Source organism: Dermacentor andersoni, chromosome 3 (genome assembly GCF_023375885.2).
Source record: "Dermacentor andersoni chromosome 3, qqDerAnde1_hic_scaffold, whole genome shotgun sequence".
In the NCBI taxonomy this organism is placed as follows: Eukaryota; Metazoa; Arthropoda; class Arachnida; order Ixodida; family Ixodidae; genus Dermacentor; species Dermacentor andersoni.
The window spans coordinates 41,097,184-41,124,883 of record NC_092816.1 but is presented as its reverse complement, the minus strand read 5'-3'; the positions used below and the strand labels follow the sequence as shown (position 1 = coordinate 41,124,883).

The 27,700-nt window shown below is 42.9% G+C and overlaps 1 protein-coding gene across 1 annotated transcript in view; it reads right to left on the bottom strand.

Annotated features, from left to right (window-relative positions):
* Window positions 1-1,061: 1,061 nt before the first annotated feature.
* LOC126517357 (uncharacterized) overlaps window positions 1,062-27,700 on the bottom strand; it is a 232,036-nt gene continuing 205,397 nt past the window's right edge. The window contains exons 100-125 of the mRNA XM_072286816.1: window positions 26,739-26,921; window positions 25,393-25,464; window positions 24,970-25,152; window positions 24,327-24,398; window positions 22,589-22,795; window positions 21,386-21,505; window positions 20,959-21,063; window positions 19,774-19,902; window positions 19,140-19,262; window positions 18,497-18,580; window positions 17,936-18,055; window positions 16,803-16,910; window positions 15,699-15,827; window positions 14,914-15,132; window positions 14,144-14,260; window positions 13,423-13,530; window positions 12,645-12,773; window positions 11,737-11,859; window positions 11,485-11,568; window positions 10,931-11,050; window positions 9,857-9,919; window positions 8,722-9,025; window positions 8,113-8,255; window positions 6,996-7,234; window positions 4,836-5,013; window positions 1,062-4,299 (exon numbers count right to left, since the gene is read on the bottom strand). Of these exons, the coding sequence (XP_072142917.1) occupies window positions 4,034-4,299; window positions 4,836-5,013; window positions 6,996-7,234; window positions 8,113-8,255; window positions 8,722-9,025; window positions 9,857-9,919; window positions 10,931-11,050; window positions 11,485-11,568; window positions 11,737-11,859; window positions 12,645-12,773; window positions 13,423-13,530; window positions 14,144-14,260; window positions 14,914-15,132; window positions 15,699-15,827; window positions 16,803-16,910; window positions 17,936-18,055; window positions 18,497-18,580; window positions 19,140-19,262; window positions 19,774-19,902; window positions 20,959-21,063; window positions 21,386-21,505; window positions 22,589-22,795; window positions 24,327-24,398; window positions 24,970-25,152; window positions 25,393-25,464; window positions 26,739-26,921 (3,728 nt within the window). The 3' untranslated portion in view covers window positions 1,062-4,033. The remainder of the gene's footprint in view (window positions 4,300-4,835; window positions 5,014-6,995; window positions 7,235-8,112; window positions 8,256-8,721; window positions 9,026-9,856; window positions 9,920-10,930; window positions 11,051-11,484; window positions 11,569-11,736; window positions 11,860-12,644; window positions 12,774-13,422; window positions 13,531-14,143; window positions 14,261-14,913; window positions 15,133-15,698; window positions 15,828-16,802; window positions 16,911-17,935; window positions 18,056-18,496; window positions 18,581-19,139; window positions 19,263-19,773; window positions 19,903-20,958; window positions 21,064-21,385; window positions 21,506-22,588; window positions 22,796-24,326; window positions 24,399-24,969; window positions 25,153-25,392; window positions 25,465-26,738; window positions 26,922-27,700) is intronic.

Here is a 27,700-nt window from a genome sequence, read left to right as displayed (position 1 = left end):
TCGTAGAGGCCGACTGGGTGGATGACACGAAGCTCATTACGCTTTGGCTAAATGGCGCAAGCAGCGTACACGGTGTCTGTACTAAAAGAGGGCTAAAAATGTATTCGCTGTTCAAACTTTTCCACTTATAAATCGAATCAAGATCAGTGTGTTTTGCTCTTTATTTGACAAATACTTTGAAGCAGCGGCTTGTCACGTTTCTTGCTCAGCTAAGTTCTCCGGTGCAGTCACTATCTGATTGTTGATTTTCTGCCTGATCGCTCGCGGGTGCGTTCAGCTGCGAACTACTTGTTCTTGCTGGGCGCAAGGCTTGGGACGTAGGTGATCTGTACTTTGTAATATCTATAGCTCAATTGTAGCAAAGACGTGTTATTGCTAATCACTTGCTTACTCCTGTGGACCGTCAGGAAACATTCAGCTTCGAACATTCGTGTGCTGTCAGTGAGGTCGCCGTCACCATGCTTAGGCACATTGATTCAAGTGTGTGCCCATTTGCTTATCCCTGGTACATTGGCGATAGAGTGGGCGTAAGCTTGCATGTGAATTGGGGTGGATGTATGTATAGATAATGATGCGAGAAACTGATGCGAGAAAACAGTGAACAATTTACATGCCAAATTCTGATAAAACAGACGTGCAGCACCAACTTTCATATCAGTTTGCCCCCCAGAAGCCTACAGCAAGTACTCATTTAAGCACCCACCTTTTATTCTTGCATTTGTGCTTCTTATGTATCGTGGGCGTCTGCTCATGCTATATTGTTACTGCAGAGTCAATAATGCAGCACTTAACATTATACATAATTTAGTAAATTAGCATCAACCAAACTTTTACAAGCACTTGATCAATGTATTAACCAGTAACAGCGATACAGAGGTGGCTTCTCGCACAGACTATAACAGAGTCATCACACATCAGTTGATAATCGTAAGCAGAACCTAATGATTTGGTGACATTAATCAATTTCATTTCAATCGTTTTAACTTCTTGTAACAGTCATACATGCCATCTTCCTTGGCTTGCCCTATCTTGGGAAATATAATAAAATAAAAAGCACAGAGTCATAATAAAAATTATGTGCTTTATTGCAGAAGTGAAAATACACAGAAGATAAAAAGTAAAACAGCAAATGTTTTAAGGCATGTAAAAATGGCGTTTCATTGCTGTAAGGCTGCTTTTTTTAAAAAAAGACAAGGCTGCTGTGCCATTTTTAAGCAGATGATATGCACAAGCATTCAGGCAGTGTGTTAGAGGTCAAAGAAAAAAAAAAGAAAGAACTAGACGTGACATCGCTATCGTGATCGTACACACCAGAAAAGAGGAAAAAACAAACAAAAAGAAACATGAGATTACTGCTGAGAGACAGAACACATATTTACACAGCCCTTTTAAAAGGTTCGCATTCTGTTAACAGCATCTATAATTGTCAAAAATTGGGCACTTCATGCAACCTATTTATACACATCAAGAAGAAAAGAAAGTTAATCTATCAAATTTGGGGAGAAAAAAAAAATCAAATTTGGCACCACAGTTAATAGAAAAAGAGTAGTGCAAAGATGTGCTCCTAGTCTCTCAGTGCCTATGACTTACAAGTCGTGAAACGTCACCGGTAACTTTGCCACAATATACAAACAAAAAATAGCTGCCAAAGGATGGGACCAGTCCCTACTCCTTTTTTGTCTTTGTTCATATATAATGTAGCCGAGTCACCACAATAGCTTTCAACAGAACAGAAAAACAAAAAATATTATGAGTGAAAGCTGGCAGTTGTGGAGTCTGTGTAGAACGAGAATTATTAAACGAAAAGTTGGGAAACGAGGGAAAACATTACAAAGAGAGAGATGAAAAAAAGGCAGAAGACACAGGATCCTTTATCACAGCAAAATAGCATTTACTCTATGATGCTTCTTCGCTTTGTTCACCGTTTTTGTGTGTCTGTGTGCGCGTTTGATTCAAGACGGAAGTGGAAGAAAAAAAAAATGCACATAGAGAAAGCACGACCAAGGTCTTTCAAAGGAACAGTACTAGTTGTCGTCTGTTGTTAATATCCTCAAATAGTATTTAAATAAAACACGCAAGTACGATCTACACACACATGGTAAAAAAAAAAAAGGGTAAACACATAATGGCAATTATAACAAACAGACGACGGGCTGCGTCAAATGTGGCTTGGGTCCCCCTGGCAGAATAACCTGCCGACGTGACACGATGACGAAGTGGTAAGAAGCAAGATTCCTCGATTTCAGTTGATACAATAGCAAGCATTGGAAAAAGATTACAACAGAGTACACATTAACAGTACCCTTTGAGTTCGTGCGTCAAGAACATCACAAAGCGCACGGCTATGGCGTGGCAGTCGATGCTGCAATGAAAGTCACAAGACACTGATTCTGTGGGTTTATCAAAGATTTCAGTATCTGTGAAGTGCAACTTTGAAAACTTGAGTGACAAGCCTAAAACCTATACACTTCATATGCATGCCACATAGCTGCTTGCCGAAACTTAAAAATGGAACGCCTCAAGATCAGCTGCAAATCACAGCCACCGACCACGCAGTGCAATGCATTACAAGGTCATTTAAAAGCCCGGAGCTTGTCGGGCTTGTGACTGCTTGCGAGGAAGTGGTGTTACGTTGGCATGGTTTTTAAAGTGATGGTGGGGAGACAAGCCACATTCGAAAAGCCAGCACCACAAGAGAAGCACGCAACACGTGAAAGTGTCACCCTGTCCCCAGAATACACTCGAAACAAGGAAGCACCATCTCCGTTATTTTTCTTCCAACCAGAATGACACAGGGTTCCTGAGTAACTCAGCTTCACAAACTCATGCTCGCATCCTATTGGACGACACGGAAAGGAGAGACCAGAATGTCTGTCACTTGTGGTAGCTCCGAGTGACTGTTGCCGCATCGGTTTAGTCAAAAGGCATACCTTCAGAAGAAAAAAACTACAGGAGACTAAACGGTTCAGCTAGTCTGAGGCCAACTTAGCAAGCTTCAAATCGCTGTCAAGAAGACAAAAAGACTTCTGAACCAGTTGTGGACGCAAAGTTCCAAAAACACATATTAATGTTTCTACAAGATGTCCAGCACCTTATAATGGCTATCTGTAAATGCAAAGGGCCCGTTAAAGCTGCCTGCATGCCCTTTGACCGCAAGGACAAAAAATATAACTGTAGTAGCAAGGATGTTTGGCACATCAGTGAACCCGATGCAGACGACGCTGTACCGCCACAGGCATGCACCGCATCTGCAAGACATAAGATGCACACACACAAATTCCATGCACACACACGCACCCTGTGAAACTGAGTTACTTGGGAAGTTACACCGGCAGGCGCCGCACATGGTTTCATTTATAGGCAGGCAAGACACCAGTGTCGTCGCCGCCGCCACTGACAATCATCATCAGCACACAACATACAAAAATCTAGAGTCCATCCCTGCACACACACAAGGTTGTTGCTGTTGCTCTGGGTAGCTGCCATGAATCAACAAAAGTGCAGGGAAGCGCGGTTCCCGACCTCGCTGTGCCGTAGGGTAATGCACCACGACTGATTCCGCTGCCAAACCTGCCTTCTCCGTGAACACCTGGCACGCACTTTTCGTAGGAGGAGGGTTTCTGCTCTGCTGTGATAAGTCCCGCCTTAAAAAGATGCCACGCGACACCCCGTCAAACTGCAGTCCGGCTGCCACTGAGTTACTACGCTGCAGGAATGCTCTTGTGGTCTCGACGATGCTGACGAGGGGCCGTGAAGAAAGGGCGGTGACAGGCAGTGAATGCACAGCAGCGGCAATGCCCGACGGTGCCAAACGTGTACGTGCTGCTCTTGTAGCTGGAGGTACTGCGAGTAGCAGGTTGGCGCCGCGGTCAGTCATGACATAAAGATGGGGGTGGGCTGGTGTTTGTTGGATGGGGTTTATGAAAAAATGACTTGGCCTGGTTGGAAGGGGGTGGTGGGGGGGCCTTGGATTGCTTGCTTCTCTTTCGCAGGCAGGTCTTCTCGAGGAGAGACGGGAGCCCCCGGGACGGGCCTACCTTAAGCTGGGGGGCACTGACGACTGGTAGTAGTCAGGCGAGGGCTCCGCCACGGGCTCTGGCGTCGTATACAGTGGGTTAGGAAAGTCTGGTGGGTGCGGCAGCGGACCCTCTGCCTTGGCTCGCCGTCGGTATGCCATGAGCCAGCAAGAAATGGCCACTGCCACGGCGACCAGTGCGAGCAGCGTGGTGATCACCAGGGAGATGATGAGGCCCAGCTTGGGCAGGCAGACACTGTCAATCTCCTCGATTTCTGGACCCGCTGGAAACAAGGGAAGGGTAGGAAGGAACACAGCTATGACAAATGTGCCAAGATGTTGTACGCTATGTCATTCCTATCTTGGTGGCACTTATGGCTGTTCCTCTGCTTTGAGAAGGCATCAAGATGTCCTTAGACTAGGTGCAGGTTAGTGGCACTCTTTCTTCTAGTAACTTCCTGAAATGTAAACCTTGTCAGCAGAAAGTGCAAAGGAATAAAATGAACAGAGAAAAAAAAAAGAGTTCGAATAGTGAAGCGTCTTTTAAACTTGGCATCCAGTGATGATGTGGCACTACCTCGTGGCCTTACTTCATTTTCACATGCATAGTGCAGACCAATAACTGAACATAGTGGTGCTATCTTAACGCTGTTTTCAAAGACTATGAAACATCACCTTCATTTCATGTTCTGGCTTTCGCACCACCAATTTAATATGCCACACCAACTGACCCATGTATTCACATTAGCCTTCTGTGTTGGTCCAGCAGTAAAATGCTGTTATATAGTTCTGCTTGTGTTGAAGACTGCAAGTTCCTCACCTTCAGCAGTGGGTGCCACCTGGCTCTCTTTCTTCTCAAAGGTCAGGATGGCGTTCGACTGCACCATGATTTCCTCTCGAAGCTGCCCTTCTTGGAAAGAAGTGCCCAGTTGCAGGTCCGTGCCAGGTGCCTGACGACGCCTTCGTCGGCCAAAGGCATCGACACCGTCACAGTGTACCTGATAAAAATAACAAAAGAAAGTTGCAGCAATGTAGTGCCGTTAATCAGAAAAAGGAGTTTTTTTTTAGTCTTTTTTTTCGTACGGTGGCCAGTGGAGCCTTTGGGGTTCACAAATGTGCCTGGACCCTAGCAGCATAGAAAGTGTGGTCAACATAGGCCCAATCTTGGCAACATTGGCCCTACTTTGGGCAATGTCGAGCAGAGATCAGTCTTGTTTACAATGTTACATCACAAAGGCTGGCAAAGCCTTCACATTTCAGCAAACCATCCTACGCTTTGAATGGATGGCTGAGCACACCCAATATCTCACCTATGCCCAATGAACTTTGACAACTTTGACAAGTGGTTCAATACAGTACACATTTCCCGCACTTATAGATGTTTTAAGAGAAGTTTCTTTATAATGCAGTGCTGCAGTGTGCCTTGCATTCACAAATTGGGAGATTAAATAGTAAAAAAAAAAAAAAAGGAAGGCAATGCACCTCAGACTGTTCCACTCAATTGGTCAACACATGTTTAGTTCATCATCACTCCGCCTGCTTTTTGTCCTTTTAATAACTTCTGACCAATTTCCTCAGGGTCTCCAACGTTACTTCGATTGTTGGTGTGCTAGTGGTCTCCAAAACATTCATCATTGAAAATCATTCATCAAAAGATTGTTTACCGCACAAAGAAAAGCACTGAAATATTGGTGCTAGGTTTTGTGCTACCACAATTTATTGCACTGCCTTCAGGTATCAAACAGTCTCTACCAGTCCACATCAATGAGATAGCAATGCGTTTTCTTCCTGAACTAGAAAATGTTTCCAGCTAATTATTTCTTTGAAGTGAATGACACTGCATTGACTGAGATGGCAAGATAATGCACAGTGTACTGAATAATGCTGCGCATGTTACATGTTCATTTAAGTATCATTAATCCCAAAGTGCTGAATAAAATGACATCGCATCATATGCACTAGCGAGTGGCTGGGCAAGCAAAAGGCTTCGCTGCTAGCTCTTGTAACGAATCAAATTGATTGATTGATTGATTGATTGATTGATTGATTGAGTTATACCAAAGCAACATAGGGACTATGAAAGAGGCTGTAGTGGAATGCTCTAGATTAATTTTTACCACCTGATGACCTTTAACGAACACACAAAGTGCAGTGGACGAGTGTTTTTTGCATTCTGCCTCTATTGGAATGCAGCCATTGTGGCTGGGCAATGAAATTGTGACTTCGTGCCAAGCAGCAGAACGCCATAGCTGTTGAATCACAGTAAGCTGATTGACCTTAATTGGTAGAACCAATGGCCAACTTATGGCTTGATGTAATGCTTGAGCTAAGTTGAAGAGGTGCCTATAGCATTATCACGGTCTTGCTACTGAAGTTGCACCATTAACAGTGTTTCTTTAATGCAAAAGCATTACATGCCCCCGTCACGCAAAAATCGATGTCCGCATGACTGCAAGATGGTACCGAAAATGGCCGACTGCACAAAGACTAAAAACACGTAAAAAAATGCTCGGATTGACATCAAATTTCTCAGCGAAGTTGCTGTAAGCAAAGTAAATTAATTGCTTTGAAAAGAAAATTTGGTACACTTTGGTCTGGGCGGGAATTGAAGTCGGGCCTCCGGGACGCGAGATGAGCACAATTCCCTGACGTCACGGCAGCTCCACGGTTCTGGCTGACAAAAGGTGTGCCTAGTGTGTGTGTTCATGAGTGCGTTGAAGCGTGCAATGAGCGCACTCATGATGTTCCAAGGCCTACAAACAGTACATCGCTTTTGCATTCCTGCATGTAAGCTGGCTTAAGTGTCTCTGCCGACTTTTTTTTTTCCCCTAACTGCTAAACATATGGTTGAAGACTAAAATATCACTACAGGAACGTCTACAAAACATTTAAGGCATTTCACCGGCTTTAAAACATCCCAGCTTTGGTGGACATGGAACAAACAAGTGGCACTGAGAGTGCATCTGGTGTCGGCACTTACGGGTGGACACGATCCAAAGCAGACTCGAATGTTGCACTGGAACCGCAGATTGTTGCTGCTGGGAAACTTGAAGGCATTGAAGCGTGCCATTAGCACCTTGTTCTCTGGATCATACTCCCAGTTGTCGAAGATCGACCGATCGGTGGCGCAGCCATTGGCATCAGTCACCTCATACTGGGTCTCTTCCTCGTTGTCCATTGTCTTAGCAATGCATCCACGTGCAAAGCCACCATAGATCTCTGCAAGAGGCGGCATGTCAAGCGATAAGCCATGTTTTCAAATGTAACGTGGCATGCTTTCTCAGACTCGTAATTCAGAAGGAAAAGAAAGACAAACTATATTAACTATGTTGCAATAAAGTCTCGTCAGACACAAAAATACCTTCACCATATACAATATTCATTACAAATGTACTCACTTATATCAGAAAAAAAAAATGCATTAGTCTAGTAAGGGGGTCTTCTGTTGAATTTGATGGCCTGTTGGTGGTTCGCCATGGCATATGAACAACACTTAACCACAAATGCGCTTTGCACCAATGTTAATATGCACCCTTGAGATTGGTGTGATGACACGGAATCGGCTAGCTGGCTTGCCGGCTGCAAGCCAGCCAAGTCGTTGGCTAAAACGCACATGTGTGTCCAGCATGTGCTCTTTCAATTTGCTCTCGCTGGGCTAGTTTAACATTTTTCTACTAGAATACCTACTTTGAGCAAACAAGTATTTTCTTCATTGTAAACGTTACTGTCCAGTTGAAGTGAACTGCACAACTGAGGCACAAGAATGAACTATGAAAAGGACAACCATCCAGCCCCAACCTTAGCCTTTCTAGCAGTTACTGTTTTAGACCTTACAATATTGATTTTGTTATAGCAGAAGAATAATCATTGAAGTAAAGCTAGGGCAACCAAATTGTGTGTTTCCTTTGTTGTATTCGATGTTCATAATGTCCGTGATTGTTACATTGAGGGTTGGCTGTATAAAAAGTGCAGATACACCAGATCTAAACTGCACTTTGCACCCGTATGTTAGATTGTCGGTTGACTCTGTGTTCTGGTTCAGCATGTCTGCACATGAATGGCAAGCTCAAGCGGATATATAGTTCTGCAAGGCATACCGTGTGGCTGTACTGTGACCTTGAGCAGCAGGTCATCTCCAATTTCGGCACTGCTGACTTCTTTGCCGTCCACAGTACAGATCTGCATTTGACAAGTCGGTGGCGGACCCGTGTTGGCGATTGTGCCAGATGTAGTAATCATGCTGCAAAAACGAGATGCAAAAGAAAGAGTATGCTAAGTTTTCATGGTTTGGAGATCAATAGGGATGGAGCAATAGCTGTGTAAGCAAAATACAGCACCAGTATGTGCATTCCAGCAAGCATAAGCTGCTTTTTTCATGTTAATAAATGGTGCTGGACTGTCTAGCAGCTGAATCACAAGCAATTGTATATAGGTAACATGCATGAATGGTAATAGTTTTCTAGAAACATTTTTTTTACAAGAAGCCTCCAGAAATGCAGAACCATGATGTCAGTTGATAACATTTTTTTTCTCATAATTTTCGTTTGATTTTGTTGCAGATAATTAAACTAATTTCTTCCTTTTAATGGCACATGCACACATTAAAAAAAGAATTCTTTTATAACTGCGCCAGCACCCTTCATGCTTATTGAGGTGAGAAGGAGAAAAACAAAAGAGAGTCCAATGCGACGCAGTAGACGACGTACCTGACGTTGAATCCCAGGGTCACAGTCTTTTCGCCAGTGTTGTAGACACACTTGATGTGGTACGCCCGGGCGCGGTATGTTACAAGCTTGGGGTGTTTCTGGATGACCAGCACGAAGGAGGCTTCTCCGTTGATGTGCACCAGGCCACAGGTGTTGAAGAGCACCTTGAAGTCGACAGTCTCGCGCTCACTGCTGGTCACGAGGCGACGGCACTGGGCATCCTGGCTGTGACCCTTCACGTAGATGACTCCATTGAAGCTGTCCAGCTGAACCAGCACTTGAACCCCGTCGGCTAAGCACATCACTGCAGGAAAAGACGCGTGCAGTCGACAGTATGAGAAGAATGCAGGAATGGAACCAGCCAACTGATTGATGCATCACATGGCATTTCAGGCTGGTTGTTCTGGAGTTCTACGGCACTGCTATGGAGGGTGTGTAAAGGAGGAAATGCAAGCTTTATTACGAGAGCAAACCGGCTCTAATATGAACAACAAGGCCTGATTATAGCATTTAGAATCTGCTTACCCTTGCAAAGTGGCTTTAATCTTGTCTCATGCGACGTTATAAAGCTGATAGAGTGTTGTAATATGACATGCTGAAAATGTCAATAGTAGACCGATACGTGAATGAACTTAACACTTCTGAAACAGCCATCTCCTCTGGAATGACATCTGCTCCTACATCAAAATGCGCTAGACTGATATAGTGCAGTTTACTAGGCCTCTATAAATTTGACTGCTGGTGATAGGTGGCTTAAATAGCGGACCAAACCATCATGGTGACATCAGCATGACATCATCACAGTGTCACTGAGGAATAATTTACCAAAACTCCTCCCTTGTGCACTGTTGGACCAAACAGCAAGGTATTTTCTTGCACATTTTGGTGAGAGACACTTCTAAACTGAATTGTCTTAGTTTCCAAGTATGGCAGATGCACAAATTTGTTTAAAAAGCCTTTTTCAAACGAGAGCTAGCATACTGAACACATTTAGATCAAAGTAGAGAAACTACGGGCCTGAGTAGCTGGCCATGAGCCACAAGTAGATCTGAGAAAAACCGCAGTTTGGCTACCTCTGGCGAACGTTATCGTAAGACCCGACTGAAACATATAAACGCATAGATTTCTGTCATACCATCGAGGCCACCAGGAGGAATATCTGGACCGGGAGGCTCTGTCCTAGGTGGAGGGGGAACTCCTGCGGACCAAAATAAATGCGTTTTACTCTTCACGTTCAAACTGTTTATGTTACATAATAGGAAAATCACAACATGGTAAATGCATTTGATCTACTGAATGTGCAAGGTTAGATTGGCAGTTTTATTGCTGGCATAATTTGAGACACAAAGATGTGAAGATAAACTAGCACATGCCTTTGTGTTTTCATATTTGACAGTGTTTCTGAAGCTTGCAAGAGCGAGGTTTTGATGTACAGTTTTGGGGCTACAGCATTTTTCTCTATAAGCTGCACACTTTGGCATTTAAGCCTGGGTGTTACATGAGTCTAGGCGTGCCTGGTCAGCAAACAGCATTTACTAGGGATGTGCAAATACTGAAATTTTTTAATACAAATACACTTCTATCTCAAATTAAAGTATGCACTTGATTCGAGAATTTCACATTCAATTTCTTCCAACATTCAGTTACGGCTGAATATGAAGTGTTATTCTGGTTCCTGGGCCTGCATGCTGTCGAGATGGGCTTTTGCATATGGGCTTTTGCATATGGTTTATCAACTGCTTCAAGCGCTCATTACAAGCAAGCCAGAAAATGTGGTGAACTGTCATTCTTTTTAAAACTCAATTTACAAGTTGTTCAATTGAATATGCTCCCAAGAATCGATGCATGCATTACAAGATAGATGAATATTTTTATACATTTGTTCACCACATTTCTTTTTCTACATTTAGAAAAAAAGATCACCATTCATATTAAAGTTGATTAGAAATTTCTCACTATTTGAACATTGTTAATTGGTAATATTTATGGCCCCCATTGAGGGTCTAAACAAAAGTGCTCTGGCAACAAGTTGATGGCAACAAACTACAGATAAGTGGCCAACACCTGCCAATTGTGCACGTACCGAGAGCTAGCAGAGAGCACATGGTCTGCAGTTTCAAAGACAAGGGTACAGTACAGAATCTGCAGATTTAAAAGGACCTAGAGAAGTCACTGTCCGATATGCTGTTGGCTGGACTTCTGGACGTACCTCTGTAGCAGCCATGGATCTTGTCAAACGGATCGCCAACAAGGTCAGGAGGGCAGACACATATGGCGACATGGTTTGTGACTGTGCACAATGCACTTGGGCCACAAACGTGGCAAGGCGCTGTAAGTGAGAAGCAAACAAAGACGAATTGATGAGTTAAGCTGGGCAACAGCACTCACTTGAGCAAATTACTAAGGTCACCCGTGATGCACGCGTGCAGCTGTTGCGATGCTACAATCATCGCAATCTAAGTAGGCTATCGCATACCTAAACAGTTAGTTCCGGCCTAGTTCCTTACACATTGATTATCACAATTATTATGTGAAATGAACCATGCACTACTGCAAAATATGCTAATTTGGCAGTTCATGCAATAAATCATGAACAAGCTCTGCAGACCTGCAATACGCACTAGTAATGTTCAGTACTTTCAGAACTACTGACAAAATGAGTGCCACACCAGTGTAAAACTGATTCAAGTGACATTTGAAGGCAGGATAAGGAAATCAAAGCTTTGTCTTGTTACTTTCTAGTGAGAACAAAGAGATAATTACGTATGCATTGATGGGTGTTGACATCACACTCCTTGTCCAAAGGACAGTCGTCGTTAGTACGGCATTCCTCTTCAATGCGTTTGCCTGGAAAAAGAAAAGCACAGGGTTTTTCATTGCACACGGTCAACTACTTCACTACACTGTCCTTCACACAATGCTTTGGCATTTGCAATTGAAGAGCAACGACTTCATTAAAAGCAGTAGCTTCGTAACACCTGCCATAAATCAAATGCCAGTGCTGTGATTACTTACATCCGCCAATGAATGGGTCACCAACAGTGCCGGGGGGACAGACACAGTCATAACTTCCTGGCAGGTTGACGCACTTCGCTCCGGTTGCACATGGATTGTGAATCGTGACACATTCATTGATGTCTGAAAAATGAGCAAATAAGAAAAGCAGGTAAAGAAAACATTAAGAGTTAATGTGTGTATAGCAGACAATGCTGGCATGTTAGGTCCTTGTTATTTTTCTATCTCACTGTGCGCTGAAGTGGAAGAAAGCAAGAAGCTCCGTTCATTATAGGCGTTTCATTCAACAAGATTTTACTATCATTAATATAAGCATGCTGTAATATCCTAAGCCAACACCACATCCTTGTTTTTGCAAAATATTAACTTATTGAATAGCACTGTGGGATTGCTCACTTGTCCTAAAGACTTGGCACTTCATGATCGTCTGATGCATTACTGGAGGTTAACCATGTATATTATGGCTTCCTTATGGCAGCTAACAAAGTTGTATTTTATCTATGCTTATTGATCACAAGTGTATCTACGTACAGTTCAAACTCAGTACAATAAACATAATATAACATATAACAAGTTATCAGATAGGAAGAAAAACAAATGTCTCACTGATATCAGTATGTAACGAATATATGTGTGTAATAACATCAGATATAACGAAGGTATTTCTGCGTTGAATGCGGTTCCGTTGCAGCGAGGTCCGATATGATATCATATCATGCTGGGCATGATATAATGGCACAGAGGGACACCTGTAGTGGCCATGCATGTGTCTTTATGCCTCGATGATTAACATTTTTTGCACCTAAACACCAAAACATTGCCTATCTACCCGTTTCTTATGAATTGTGCACATTAGAAAAGTGCACAATGATTCGGTATTTTTGCAAAAGAACGTGTTGCTCACTCACCTCTACAAACTCCGTTAGGTTGGAGCTCATAACCTCGTGGGCACACACAGAAGCCCTCTTGTGGGCCGACATAGATGCAGTCTTCGTTCTGAGAGCACGGGTTAGTGGTCGTGCAGTTCCTGCTTGTCACTGAGGGGTGTAAAAAAAAGAGGACAGAGATTAGAATTAAAACTATTTTCTTTTTTACTTAACAGTACAAAGAAAAAACCCTGCATGTAGCCAACAAAGTGTAAGACGAACAGCACTTAGAAAAACAGGACATCCTCCTTGTGGCCATTTCCCTGACGAGAATATATCACAGCAGTAAAACAGTGAGTGGCAGAAGAACAACAAGAGATTTTATACAAAATTTTTTGTACTTGTACAATTTTTAATAGTGGATCAACATATCCATGATTCTGGTTTCCTTACTTTTCAGAACACACAGGTAACACCTCGCTAAATAAAATCATGGTTGCATGTGTCACAAAATGTTAATGTTGATTAACAAGTTTCAATGCACTTCAATCTCTTGTAGGTCCTATTAGGTTAGTTTAGCTATACATGATTACGTTGCTAACAGAATCACAATGCTAACAGCCACGGTCACATTTACCTCTGCATGACTAAATATGACTTAACATAGTGCATTACATGCTGGAATGCCACGTAAAGCGCAGGGAAGATGGAATAAACCAAGTGCGTACTAATTGTGCTCACAGAATGATTCAGCGATTGCTTTAGTGGAAAGTCAGAAGAAGAGCGGCAGGGAAACATCATGATAAGCTGAAATACCCACCGATGCAGTACTCTCCAACACGGTCATAGTTTGGTGGACACCCACACGTGCTGCTTGAGAGACAGACGAGGTTCCCAGGGCAGTTGTAGTCGACACCACAAACTTCCACTGTAGGAGAAAGAATGAACATTCTCGCATTTAGTTAGTTCGTCGTTAGTTGTCGTTGTCATTGTCAGTTTGTCGTTGTCATTAATTACAGTCTTATTATTGTCGTTACTTGCTTTACTTCAAACTTCTGGGGACAACGGAATTTTGCTTGAATTATTCAGAGTTCGAGGCATACGAAGTTGAATAAACAGCACCCCTAGACAGAATCATGGATAATTACACGTACAGATACACAGACACGGTCACATTTGAATAGAAATAAGATCGGAATTGGTATGTGAACAGACACACATAGGACTTGCTCATTGCGAAAGTGATGAGTTATATCACCACACCATCATTATATGATGGTATCGTTTGCAATACACACCTAGTTCAACATCAAATATGGATTAAGTTTTGAGTATTCATGCCTTAGTAATGCACCCTTCCCCTTTATTTTGCCAGCCTCTAGCCTTTTCTTGCTGCATTCTGGCAATGTTTAATGTTCGTTAATACGCAGAAATCTTCAAAGTATATTGAAAAAATAGCAGGCCAACCAAAATTTTGAGATTTGTTTGGCTTTGCTGGATTTTCTGAATTATTGCAATTAATGGTAATTAGCAATGGTTACCTCGCAGACAGCGTGCAAGTGGGTTGCCAGTGTAGCCTGGAGGGCAAACACACACGGTCTTGTGGTTCTCAACCCGGCAGACAGCTTCAAACCCGCAGGGATCGTGGATACATGGATCTATGGTGAGAGAAAGAGAAAAACAAATAAGCACCTCCGAGTACTACTACTGCATATCAACCTTGAGCTTCTATACTCTCATAGTCACATACAGATCCATTCAGCTTAGCTTTGCATCGCTGTGAAATGGGAACTAATTAATGCGTGAAAATGAGGATGTTACAGGATATCGCATCTGCGCATTTGCCGTGCATTTTTTTTTTTCATGCTCTTCGTGTGGACAGCACCTGACCGGCACATTGTGCCACTTGCCACAGCCATCCCAACACTGCGTCAACATGGTCAACGAGCTCATGAAGCAATATTTCAGCACTCTTTCTTTCTGTCCACAGGCAAGAGCTGGCACAATAATGTTTTTGCCCACACCACTTTGATAAAGAACCATTTTCACTTAAAGACCAATGATGAGGATGTTCCATTACTGTAGCCAGCTACTGCCGGTTAAATACAGGCAGTATAACAACAAAAAAAGAAGCAATAAAGAAAAGACGGAAGGAAAGAAGGCATTCCAGATTGCAGCTCCTGTGCTTGCACATATTCATTAGAACTATGCATCATTCAAGTTTTACAGGGAAGTCACAGTCACTCCTCGTCATGTTTCAAGCTGGCAACTGTTAGCAGTGCTTGTCCCCAGTACAAGCAAAACGCCTCACCATAGCAGTCCTGCTTTCCGAGGTCGCAGGCCTCATGTAAGGGGCAGTCTTCGTCCGTTGTGCAAATAGGCTTGGGTGGTTCCCTGGGCAAGCAGTCTCCCCTGTACGGATCTCCGTGGGTCAGCTCTGGACATTGGCACTCGAAGGTTCCTGGCAAGTTTATGCAGCTTGCAGTCTTGGAGCAGGGTGGTGGTGTCAGTTCTGTGCACTCGTCAATGTCTGGTTGAGAAAGATGGAGAAAATAAACAAAATGTTGAAAGAAAGAAAGCTCTCAACAAATCAAAGAAACCTGCTCAACATTGGTGAGAAGAACAGGCAGGCACCAAAACATAGGCCACTCCTCTCGGTTAGACTTACAGGAAGATACTAGTACTTAAGAACCAGGGGCAACATTCACGAAGCTTTTCATTTGTAAGAGGCGTGACAAATGTTCATGCATAACAACCACCAAAACACCCATAGTAATACAGGCATGAAGCACTGAACTGCAACAATTCTTTGTGCAGCTAGCTTTGTGCCTATCCTTAGTTTGTGTGTGTCATTTCTTAGAGAGTGCTGCTCTATGGATAACCAAGAAGCCTGTTAGTAGCACAGGTCAAGAAATTTTACATAACTGCAAACGTAGTGTTGAGACAGTGTTTTTCACAGCAGGCAGGAGCAGTGAGGTTGCCACTACTACCATCATTAACAGTAAAGCACACTAAATATAAGTGGCTGAAGCTGTTGTGAGGTGTGCAACAATTCGTTATCCTTGAACGATGATGTGATCATGCAGTTGCACTCACCTCTGCACACACCGTTGGGCAACAGCCTATAGCCACGAGGACACACGCAGAATCCCGTCTGCCTGCCGGTGTAGACGCACTCTTCATTTTTCGGGCAAGGGTTTGTTGTCGAGCAGTTCCGGCTGGTAGCTGGAAAGGTCACAACATTTAAGTAGTAAGTACCTTCAGTTGGCTTTGAGTGGTTTGTACATCAATGTGGGAAAGAACAAGTAATGATTCCACCTTGTATGTACTAGTTTCACCATATTAGCACTGAATATCATCAGTACAAAAATGACAACGCTTGCATGAAATATTGTAATAGTCTAATCTTGAGACAGCAATTACAATGAATGAGAGATAAAGGCATTCCTTGTTATCGTGGAAGGTTCATTCAAGCACCTGTCACTTCTTAGGTTCATGTGCATTGGCATGACGGCCTGGACGATAGGCCACTCAAAAAAGCAAAGTTCTTGGGAGCCTGGCCTCACAGTTTATTAGTCCAGAAAGCCATTTGAGCACTTCTTCAGTACCTGAAGGCAACAGACTTGAGTGCCCAACTGTAGATATCCTGCACCTAACTTAGTGCATGTTAAAGTGCGATATAGACTCATGTCTTCTCTCTCTCTCTCACTCCCGATCCCCCTCGCCATGTGTAGGGTAGCAAACTGGATTCAGTCTGGTTAACCTCCCCGCCTTTCCTTTCTCCCTTCTCTCTCTTACAAGATTTGGATGTTATCCATTTACAGTGACTGAATGAAAACAAAGGAATTCTTTGTTGAACTGGAAGGCTCATTCAAGCAGCATTCACCACTCTGACCTTTAAGTGCATTGACACAATCAGCATTTAGGAAACAAAATGCCACAACAAGAAGCAACCCCATATGTGGATGAGTGCTGTCCCATTTATGCAATAAACGACGAGCCTTCACTGAAACAAAAGAACTTTTTATGTGCCACATTTGAAATTTAGTGCAATTGAGAATCTCGGCAACCTTAGACTAACCATGAAATGGCCTATACATCTAAGGCCAAATTTGGTGACCTTTTACAGTTTGGCAGCTTTGAAGGGATGCGGTCAAGACAGTTGCTGTTGTAATGTAACTGTTTTGTTGGCCAGCTTACCTATGCAAAAGTCGTATTTCCTTTGGAAAGTTGGTGGGCAGCCACAGTAGCCACTATCCATGCAAAGCAGGTTTCCAGGGCAGTGGAACTCATGGGGGCATCCAACCACTGTGTAAAATAAAAGGACAGACAATAGTTAAATGGTTCATCACACCTCTGTTCACTGTTCTCATTTATGTATGCTAAGCAGAAATGGCTCTTCCCAAAACGATTTTCAAGATTAAATTAAATTATGGGGTTTTACATGAAAAAAACACAATCTGATTATGAGGCTCGCCGTTGTGAGGGACTCTGGAAATTTGGACCACCTGGGGTTCTTTAATGTGCACCTAAATCTAAGTACACTGGTGTTCTCACATTTCATCCCCGTTGAAATGCAGCCGCCGTGGCCGGGATTCGATCCCGCGACCTCGTGCTTAGCAGCTCAACACCATAGCCACTAAGCAACCACGGCAGGTAAACTATTTTCACTGACAAGCCCACCTCCTTGGTGATGCCAAAATTTAGAAAAAAAAAAATTGTTACATGCAACAATGGTCACGATGAATGTGAGGGCACGAGGGGTATTCACGGCATTAAAGCTATTAATATAGTCAGTCACATGAAGACAAAATTCAGACAAAGTTTGTATGAGGAATACACCAGAGGAACTAAGAAAAGTTTTTAAAAACAACTTCTCTGTCCCATTGAGGAAGTTGCTTGCCCAGCATTAAACACACAGATGCTCCTGTAAAATCCTATGTTTCATAACAATGAGGATTCCAGTCATGTGCGCACTGGAGACCACAGTGCGGGTGCTATGCTACTGCACTGGTATGCTGATAGGTGTGTTAATAATTCATCATCCAAGCAACAGGCTTTAGTGCAGGTGGATCATTTCTATGCATGAGGTTGTGATATCTCTTGTGATGCAAGGTACCACATGTAGTCACGTTGAGCACTATCTTACCCCGTCTCCTTATATACTATGTTTCGTCCTTGTTGCATTCAAGAGTTACAGTTTGAAGCAGATTCAAGAATGTTATAACACACACAAAAATTATAAGGATGGTCACTGAAACAAAGGAATAAACTGTGCATAAATTACCTAATTAGATGACAAGAAAAAAGTAACGCCATAGACAGAACCTTACATTTAAAGCAGTAGTTGCGTGGGTTTCCACTGTATCCTGCAGGGCATTCACAGGTAGGTTTGTGGTTGACCACTCGGCAACGTGCGTGTTCTCCGCAGGCTCCAGGCACCAGGCAGGGATCTGGGGATGACAACATTCAGTGTTGATATGGATTGATCAGGTTTAGCATCCCAAAGCAAAACAGAAGCTATAATCTTGAGACTGTAGCAAACTGGCTGCCTGGGGTTCATTAATGCGTAGACAAGGCTCTGTATACCAGTATTATTATGCTTCATTCCAATCAGCATGCAGCTGTGACAATTGTGCGTTGAACATGCGACCTCATTCTGAGCCTCTAAGAAACCACAATGAGACATTCACTCCTTAGCTTCAAATAAGCTTGCAAACATTACTAGGACACATATGGCATTACTAAAGTCCATTACATAAAAATGCACCTGGAATGGTACGTAACACAATGTTGAAGCCCCACTCCTTTTAAAGGACAGAAAAAGTTATATACTCTAAAAGCCATGGCTGATAAGCCTAAACTGCACGCTCTTATTAAATTGGTGTACTCACCGTAACATTTCAGCATGTGAATGTCACAAGCCTTATTGTTGGGGCAGTCATTGTCATGAGTGCATTCTCCCTTGGGTGGCTCACCTGAGAGGGGCAGGAAGAAACAATAAATAAACAAATATTTGATGATCAAATATGTACCTGCAAGTGGTACCAATACCCTCTACTTGGAGGGTATCAACATTAAGATTTACCAAGAATGAAGGTTGCAGAGTTAATTTTGTGCATTGAAGCTTATTCATTAACTGGTTCTCTTGTGTGCCTTGAAGCTGTGTAGTGAGCTGATGAGGGACATGGCAGTGGAGGGCTTCAGAATAAGCTTGACTATTAGGGGATGTTCAACATGCGTGCAATAATGCAAGTACACAACATGTTTTGCATTGTCGCCCCATTGAAATGCAGTCACCGTGGCTGGGAGTTGAATGCGTTACATTGCGCTCAACAACAGAAAGCCATTGAAACTAAGCCTCCGCGGTGTGTGTGGGTTAGCACTAGTTTGATTAGAATGCAAAAAAGGAATCGTATATCCACAGTTGGACTAAACCACCGCTGCAATAGACAATGTTGCATTAATGTTTCTAGACATCAGCTGCTGCTCATTACAACAAGCTCGTAAACGATGCTGACACAGGCTTGCACTTACATCCAGCATGGAAGGGTTCTCCCGTAGTTCCCGGAGGGCACGTACAGTGGTAGCTGCCCACATTGTTGTAGCACTGGGCACCGTGGGCACAGGGGAAAGGATGTTGCTCACACTCGTTAATATCTGCGGAAACAGAAAAATTGATTGATTGATTGATTGATTGACTTACTGATTGATGAAGTTCAGCATTCCAAAGCAGCATAGGTGCTAGGAGCGATGTTGAAGCAGAATGCTCAAGATTAATTTTCATCATTTCGCACTCTTTAACGTGCACTTCATCTAAGTACGAAATGAGCATTTTTCAAATACTGCTACCAGTGAAACGCAGCTGCTCTTGCTGAAAACCAAAACTGTGACCTCGTGCTGAGCTGCAGAATTCTACAGCCACTTAGCCACAAAGAGGAGGAAATAACAAAAACAAAAGGAGGAAATGAAAGCATAACTCGTGGTCACGCAAGCTTTCCGTGTCCAAACCAGACATTAAGCAAGAGAACATTTCACAGATGCCTGCGAAATTTGCAAAAGATGAACAGCACATGAGCAATGTTTAAAGAGGTAAAAGCGTTGTACTCGAAACAACATTGACATGTTTGTGTGATTCTCAGCACAGGGTCTGCTAGCACTTTTGCCTTACCTCTGCACACTCCATTAGGCAGGAGAGCAAATCCCTTGGGACAGACACAGAAGCCTGTGTAGCTGCCTTCATACACACACTCTTGGTGTTCAGGGCATGGATTGGTTGTGGAGCAGTTGACACTCGTCACTGTAAGGACAGAGAAAAGAAAACAAGCAATTAATGCTACAATGTCTCCTGTGACATTACTTCCCCTGTAACTGTAACTACGAGGGCAGTGGCTAAGGTTCTGCGATGTCAGTTTATCCTAGATCTCTGACAGACTGGCAACAAGATATACAGCTATGCAATGACTTGGGGCAAATTTTAATCTTACATAATGACAAAGAGTGACATACAAGTGACAGCAACACAGTCAAGCACCAGAATAAAGTGAATAGAACGTTTCTGAACCAGCCACACAATGCAAACATAGCCGAGATGGTTGATTGGCGCTTTTTTTTGCTCTGGCATTGTTATGCAGTCGCACTATCCTGTGATATAGAAGCGCCTGCTACAATACTTACACTCATCATTTGAATACAATAAAATAAAGCACATTAGTATAGTATCTATTACAATTACTACCTTTACAAATGAGTTTGCCCCAGGTATGAACGAATTGTTACCTCCATGGCCCACACAAATACTTGTGTGCACACTCTGGAGGGCTACTTTGCACCTTAGACTGTGGTATCGTGCCAGCTGTAGAGCAACCTGATTGATTAACTTACCACAAAATGCCTGTAAATGTTCTTATCATTTTTACTAAGCCGTGTATAACTTTATTGGCCTGCCTAACTTACGAATATTTTGTCTTAACAATATTTCAATGAGCTCTTATGTTTCTCACAGGTGCAGTAATATCTTGTTTCCTCATTGTGCTAGTGTCGTCACCTTATTGCTTAATGCATGTATGCTATTTTTCCTTCATTCCCACAAGCGCATTCAGTAAACCTCCCTTTTATATTATGAATTCACTTTACCTTGTGTTTTGTATACACTGTGTTTCACGTGACTTTTGCTCATTTGTAGTGCTCCGATCTAAATGCACAAAACTAATAAGCCAGTAAACAAAAGAAAGGCCTGGCCATGATTCTGCCTACAGCAAGAACAAACAGACAAACAAAGGAACGAAACCAGCATTCGCAGCTCTTTGATGTTTGGCTACAAAAAGTAGTAGGTAGTTTTTAACCAGCAACTTACAGATGCAGAAGTAGTTCTTCTGCCAGAAGGGTCGTGGACAGCCACATCGGTCACCAAGGCACTGCAGGTTTCCAGGACACTCCTGGTAGTGGGCACAAGGCCGAGCTGCGCAGGAACAAAAAGTGAGGAATCGTGACTGAGGACGACTTGCGTGCATTAAGGCACAAGCAATGCCAATGTCGCATGACAAACGTGGTAGATTGTGAGCATACTAAATGGCAGATGAACGTAAGCACAATACTTAAGCTACTAGTTTACAAACAATGGGCATACATAAGAAATACAGCTGGTGCCCTTGTAACCAAGGAGGGCAGACTGTCACAAAAGACAAGGAATGAACTGTTTCCTAGGTTTTACATGGTGAAAAGAACACAGGAACTCCAGGAAGAAATTCAAGAATGAGGACTGCTGTCTTTGTGCTGCTCACCGATAGTGCACTCAACGTAGGGGTTCCCTCGAAGTCCACTTGGGCAGAAGCACTCAGGTCGGTGGTCGACACCCCGACATTCGGCTGCCCGACCGCAGACGCCAGGCTTGAGACAAGCATCTGCATCCCCAAGGAGAGCAATGGGAAAAAGTCAAAAGATGTGTCAGCACCCATGCTACACATTAAAAAAAAAAAAAAAAAAAAAACAGCTCTGAAAGCAAAATATTCTGTCTGCCAGAGCACATATTCTTCACTGCACTAGCTCCCAAATTAAAGTCTAGATTATTGGATCCATGAACACTCTCTGATTGATTGAATGATCAATTGATCGTGGCTGTTTCAACATTCTGACCTTGCTGGAATGCAGCCACTGTGACCGAGAATTGAACCTGCAGCCTTGGACTCGCGCTCCACAGCAGAAATTTATATTGACTGAGTCACTGCTGTGGATCTATGAAGTCCTTTCTAGAATTTAGGTCTTTAGATCAACCAAAACATTCCAAAGCCACCACTGCCAGTCAGCTTTGTTCATTGTGATTGGATGTTAATGTCAGAGGAGGCCATGTGCCTGATGTTCAGTAAAGCTATGTTAACTGAAGCTCACATATGTTCAAACAATTACAATTGCTAAGTCAAAATTATTTCATGGCACAGGGACACAGGCGCCATGTATGTCCCTCTCCTTATCTCTAAATTTTTTCTCAGTGAACTCGGAATATTTCAAAACCTTAATTGACCAGGAAAGGCTTCTTGCCACCAATGGCTTGCCACAGAGTGGCTGCCATGCCTCAAATTCACTGATTACTATAGTTGAACATTGATATACTGAACATGGATGATGATGATGATATGTGGTGTTTAAAGGCGCAAGGGCCAGGTGTGGCCAAAGAGCGCCATGACAAGTGGTGATGTTGACGATGTATTATGGAGATATCGCAAACTATCAGCTATACCGAAGTTAAATCTAAAATGTTTCTCACTGATACCAGCATGTAGCAAACATATGCTCGTAACAAGCACAGGATACAACGAAGCTAATTTCAATGTTGGATGTGACTCCCGTTAAAATGAGATTCGACTGTGCTACTTAAACAAAAACCCTGCGCCCGCAGATCAGACGCATGCAAATACCTTTCACAATGCAGTAGGCTGATTTGAGCACAAATCACGCACACCATGGCGGAGTGGGAGTGTGATACTCACCGTAACACTGCTCTGTAAGAGTATTGCATGCTTCGTTGTCCTTGCAGTCAGTGTCGCGTGTACAGCCTTGGATGCGCTGACGGCAACGTCCGTGATAGGGGTCACCCACCAGGTTGCTAGGACAGCTGCACTTGTAGCTGCCAGGCAGGTTTGTGCACGTTGCACCGTGTGCGCATGGGCCGCGGCCGTGCAGACACTCGTTGATGTCTAGAAAAGGCCGAGAAAGGTTTCAGAGCAGGCAACAAAGTGTGCATGTTAAACAAACTCGAGAGGCAAACACTGAATCAATCTGTAGGTTGTTAGGTTACCGCTTTGGAACTATTAAAACAAGACAGACATTTGCAGGAAGATAGAGACGTGAAGTGGTCAACAGCGGCCAAATAAGGGATGTCTTAGGCTGGAGCCAATGTTTCGACTATGGGACTTGAATTTTTTGAAGAAATGTTAGTTTGGCGTTAAACCTTTATCTATTCAGATACAAAAAATATACAGAACACTAAAGAAACTAAGATAAAGTACTTTGTCTATATCTTTATACTTTCCATGTGTTTTATGTGTGCGACTAGGCTAGAATTGTCCATGTTGTTGCTCTGATGAAGAAGTCTCCTTGTTGAAATGCTGCCTTTATTCTTAGCGTGACTGCCTAATTCAAACACCTTGTCACTTCTAGAAACATTGAAATGTTTATCTTGTACCAATAGACAACTTAGATAAAGAGCAAAAAGTGACTATGATGTATTTTAAACGAGAAAAGAGGGGGTTAACCGAGGCGCCCGATTTTTTATTAGTCATATCATAAGAAGCCAACAAACATTGACACCAAGGTCAACATAAGGGAAATTACTTGTGCTTATTAATAAATGAAATAAAGAAACGACAAATTAATAGGAATTAAAGTGGATGAAAAAACAACTTGCCGCAGGTGCGAACCGAACCCACAACCTTCGCATTTCGCGTGCGATGCTCTACCAATTGAGCTACCGCGGCGCTGTTTCCCCATCCACTTTCTTGGGTATTTATGTGTCCTAGTAGAACCCTGGGAGTGTTAGCCAACGCCACCACTCACATACCTTGGCGGCGGACGTGGAACGTCCTTTTTGCCACAGGCGTCACGAGGACGTGATCTTTTTGGGTAAAGGCAACTAGTCAATAAACTCACACATGCTACCTGAAGGCATCAATGTTGCCGGATTCGAGACGCGAAATGCGAACCCACAACCTTCGCGAAATGCGAAGGTTGTGGGTTCGGTTCCCACCTGCGGCAAGTTGTTTTTTCATCCACTTTAATTCCTATTCATTTGTCGTTTCTTTATTTCATTTATTAATAAGCACAAGTAATTTCCCCTATGTTGACCTTGGTGTCAGTGTTTCTTGGCTTCTTATGATATGATGTATATTGTATTTCTACGTTGCCAAGGTCCACAAATGCTTCCTACCATGTCATCTTTCAGGAAATAACAAAAAATATGTCATGTAATATAATATAACAATATACATGCAACAACAGTGCTTTATAAAATATGTCAGAGTCTCTAAGTTAACCGACTTTAAAGGCACAACCATCAAATGACTGGAGCACATTGCACTCAAGATGTAAACAAACTTGAGATCTCCTATGTATTACTGGAGGTGCCCGGAGGAATGTTCAAAGTAGTATAATTATGTGCCTTGGTAAAACACTGTCAATTATTTAGTGCTACTCGTCTTCAAATATAAGAATGTCATTGCATGAACTCACCTTTGCACTTTGAGTTGACACACACATATCCAGTTCCACAGTGATGGTCATCGGTGCATTCAGGAAGGGGAACTGCCAAGACAATACACACACAAAAAGATGTTTTGCTGAGGAAACGAATGCGCCACAGACACTGATATGAACCTCAAACAAGTGCACTGAAACATTGCAAACAACTCTACAGTGAGGTTCACATCACTGACTTAGTGTCACAGTTAAGCTGTGCTGTTGCAAAGTATAAACTGCTTTAGTTGCTCATGATTCAAACCAGTATTAGTCAAATCTAGTGGAGAGAAAAGGCAGGGACGTTGCTATAAAAGCAGTGTCGCACACAGTGCAACAAATTTCACAAGATTAAAGCTGGCTCTGTATCAAAACTTGTAGAATGAAGATATTCATATAACAGACAGTCCTCTACTTAGCTAACCACTAACCGCATTAACAGTATTTAATGTAATACTGATTTGGTGCAAGGGTTACTCTACAAAAGTTGCCAGGATTCGACAAATCATTTTCAATCATGTCTTACTCAGAGACGACACTAAGCCCATAAAAGAACTCAACAGAGACCCTACAGAAATCCCAGCGGAAAGTCTTACAGAACACAGCCTCGCATTACTGTACAATCACCGTGCGTACTCACTCAAACTGCAGCGTTCCTTAGAGTTCCCGGTGTAACCTGGCAAGCATTCACACGAAGCTTCGTGGTAGAGAGCTCGGCACTGGGTGTTGATGCCGCAGATGCCTCCGAGGCTGCACGGGTCTTGGCAATGTCCGTTGATGCAGGCCTTGTCGAACGGGCAGTTGTCGTGGTTACGGCAGCCATCTGGAATTTGCAAAAGGACAAGACATGAACTTTGAGTGGAAAAATAAAGAATGCATTTTGATGCGTTATGTAAACACATAGATTGATTTTGATTGATTGATCAATTGGCTGAACCACATCAAAGCTTCAAAATGTTCTCTCACTGATGCAGAGGCCATTGTCTTTTTCCGTGCATTTACTTAAAAAATAAATTTTGGTTTGCCTAATTGCCTTTACTGTAAATAACTGTCATTCACTTACCTATGCACCTGTATGATACACAGATTTCTCCGTACCCGCACTCTTCATCCTTTCTGCATGAGCCGTCAGGAACTGAAAAGAATGTTAGGTATGAATAATGCATAATAATAGTGGATGGCAAGCTCAACAGTGTGCCTTGAAAGGCTTATCCACAATAGGATACAGATTTCTTGCATGAAGTTCGAATAAAACAACAGTGAATGTAATAAGGATATCTGCTAATCATCTTTTTCCACACTGAAACAACATCGAACATAAGCACACAACCGAGCAGCCCAGCACACGAGGAATATTGTTCTCAGTAGCTGTGCAGGTCTTCTGTTAGTGAGTATTATGCGACCAACGACAAATAGCTATTTTTCTAGCAGTACAACTGAAACAAATAACAAAAAACCAAGTTCACCATGCTACATTATTGCTCATAACTGGAAATAGTGTAGTCTCTTTACCTGTACCATTTACTTGTTTCATAATGTTCTTTTTTGTGCACAAAGAACAAAACGACTGCACTATTTTCAAGCAAGAATTTATGCTCACTTGGCTCTGCCAATTTGCTTCTCTCAGAGAAGACAAAGTAAAAAAGTAAGAAACACATTAGACAAAGGGCCTCCTGTTATTGTTGAACCGGAAAACTGGAGGAAGAATAACGTGCACCCATGTAATAGTGGCAAGCTTAAACATATCTGAGGTCGTGATCAGTTTAAGCCTGGCATGTACATGCTTATGAATGTAATCCACACTGTTTTCAGCAGATGATAAATAATGCAGCACTGAGCAGTATGAGTTCACAACGTTTCAGTTTTGGCAAGTTCACGGGGCACAACTACTCATGGCATGAAGGCTTAGGTCTTGGAGTGGTGGCAGGTGGTTGTCAGGGACATTGGCGAAGCCAGAACATAATGAAGACAGTACGTGGGGGTGAGCAACAACTGACAAATAGGTTCAAGCAGTGCAAAAAGTACAACATACATAGATGAAAATAGATAGTCACAAGCATATGTTGTTGTCTGTAGCATGTACGTCAATTGCTCTTTGAACTGTGTGAAGCCATGAAGTCAGGTAAGAGGTCAAGATGCGGATCAAGAACAATAAACCAAAGCCACCGACCCCAGTTGAACTAAGAACTCACTGAAGGGAAAGTAGTGAACAATAAGTACTGTTTGCCTTTTCCAGGTGGCTTATCACGCAAGGAAGCCTCTCTCATTAACAGAGCGACAGTCGAGAAATTTGCATTTTACGTTGCTTCGTCACGGCTCACGAATACAAACCTTTAGCTTATGAAGTCAGAACAATTAGTGACTACAGTCAAGCAGTCAGGCAGTAGATTCGCTGGCACGCGGTGTTACCTTTTTCACAGGCCACGACAGGGTTTCCGGTGTAGCCATGCTCGCAGGAGCAAAGTTCTCTGTGGTTGACTGCAGAGCAGTGAGCGTCTCGGCCACAGACAGCGCTGCGCTGGCACGGGTTCTGACACTGTCCGTCAATGCAGGAAAGGTCTGGTGGGCAGTTGTTGTCCGCTCGGCAGCCCACTAAGCAATGAAATGTCCACCAAAGCTTCAGTACAGGACTTTGAGGCAATGTGCATGTTGAAAGCCAAATGCTCACATGCAGAGCATGAGAGCACGGGAGTTTTAGATCCCACATTAAAGGAAGCTTCAAAGCATGCTTGTTCCTCTCTCCATACAATTTTTCAACTTAGTAAACATTTCCAAGGGATCGCAAAAGATGATAGCCACGACTGACCAGCTTATTTGCATCTGAGAACGGCATATGTTCACCAGCTTTTCAGCAAAATGGTAGATTAAGAGTGCACAACTCAGCGTGGTTATGCTTGACCAGTACAGGCATACAGTGTGTTGCATATGGTCCACACCCTTGTCATCTATTTTTGCTTGTAAGAATGAAAGAAAGGGGAGATCTTTAGAGATAGAGACGCAGCTGCAGTTATGACAAAGTGCCAGAGGGCCTCTTTGAATACGCTAACATCAAGGCAATAACGCTTTAGACAAACTGCCATTCAATTTATGTTATTCAGCTTGGTCCAGCCTAGCTATGTTGGCTTATTATGGTGCAGTAGGATGTGAAACAATGTGGAGACCAGGACAGGAAAGGCAGGCGTTCTTTCTTGTCTTCCATGGTCTTACTTCACATTGCTTTACATCCAATTACACTATTACACCATTATACCATAATAAGTGTGAACCAACTAGCCCAGCAACAAGTAGTGATACTTTATAGCAATGGCTTTATTGGATAGTGCCCATATTGACTATATTGCATAAAGAACAAGTGCGACGTTGTGTTTTCA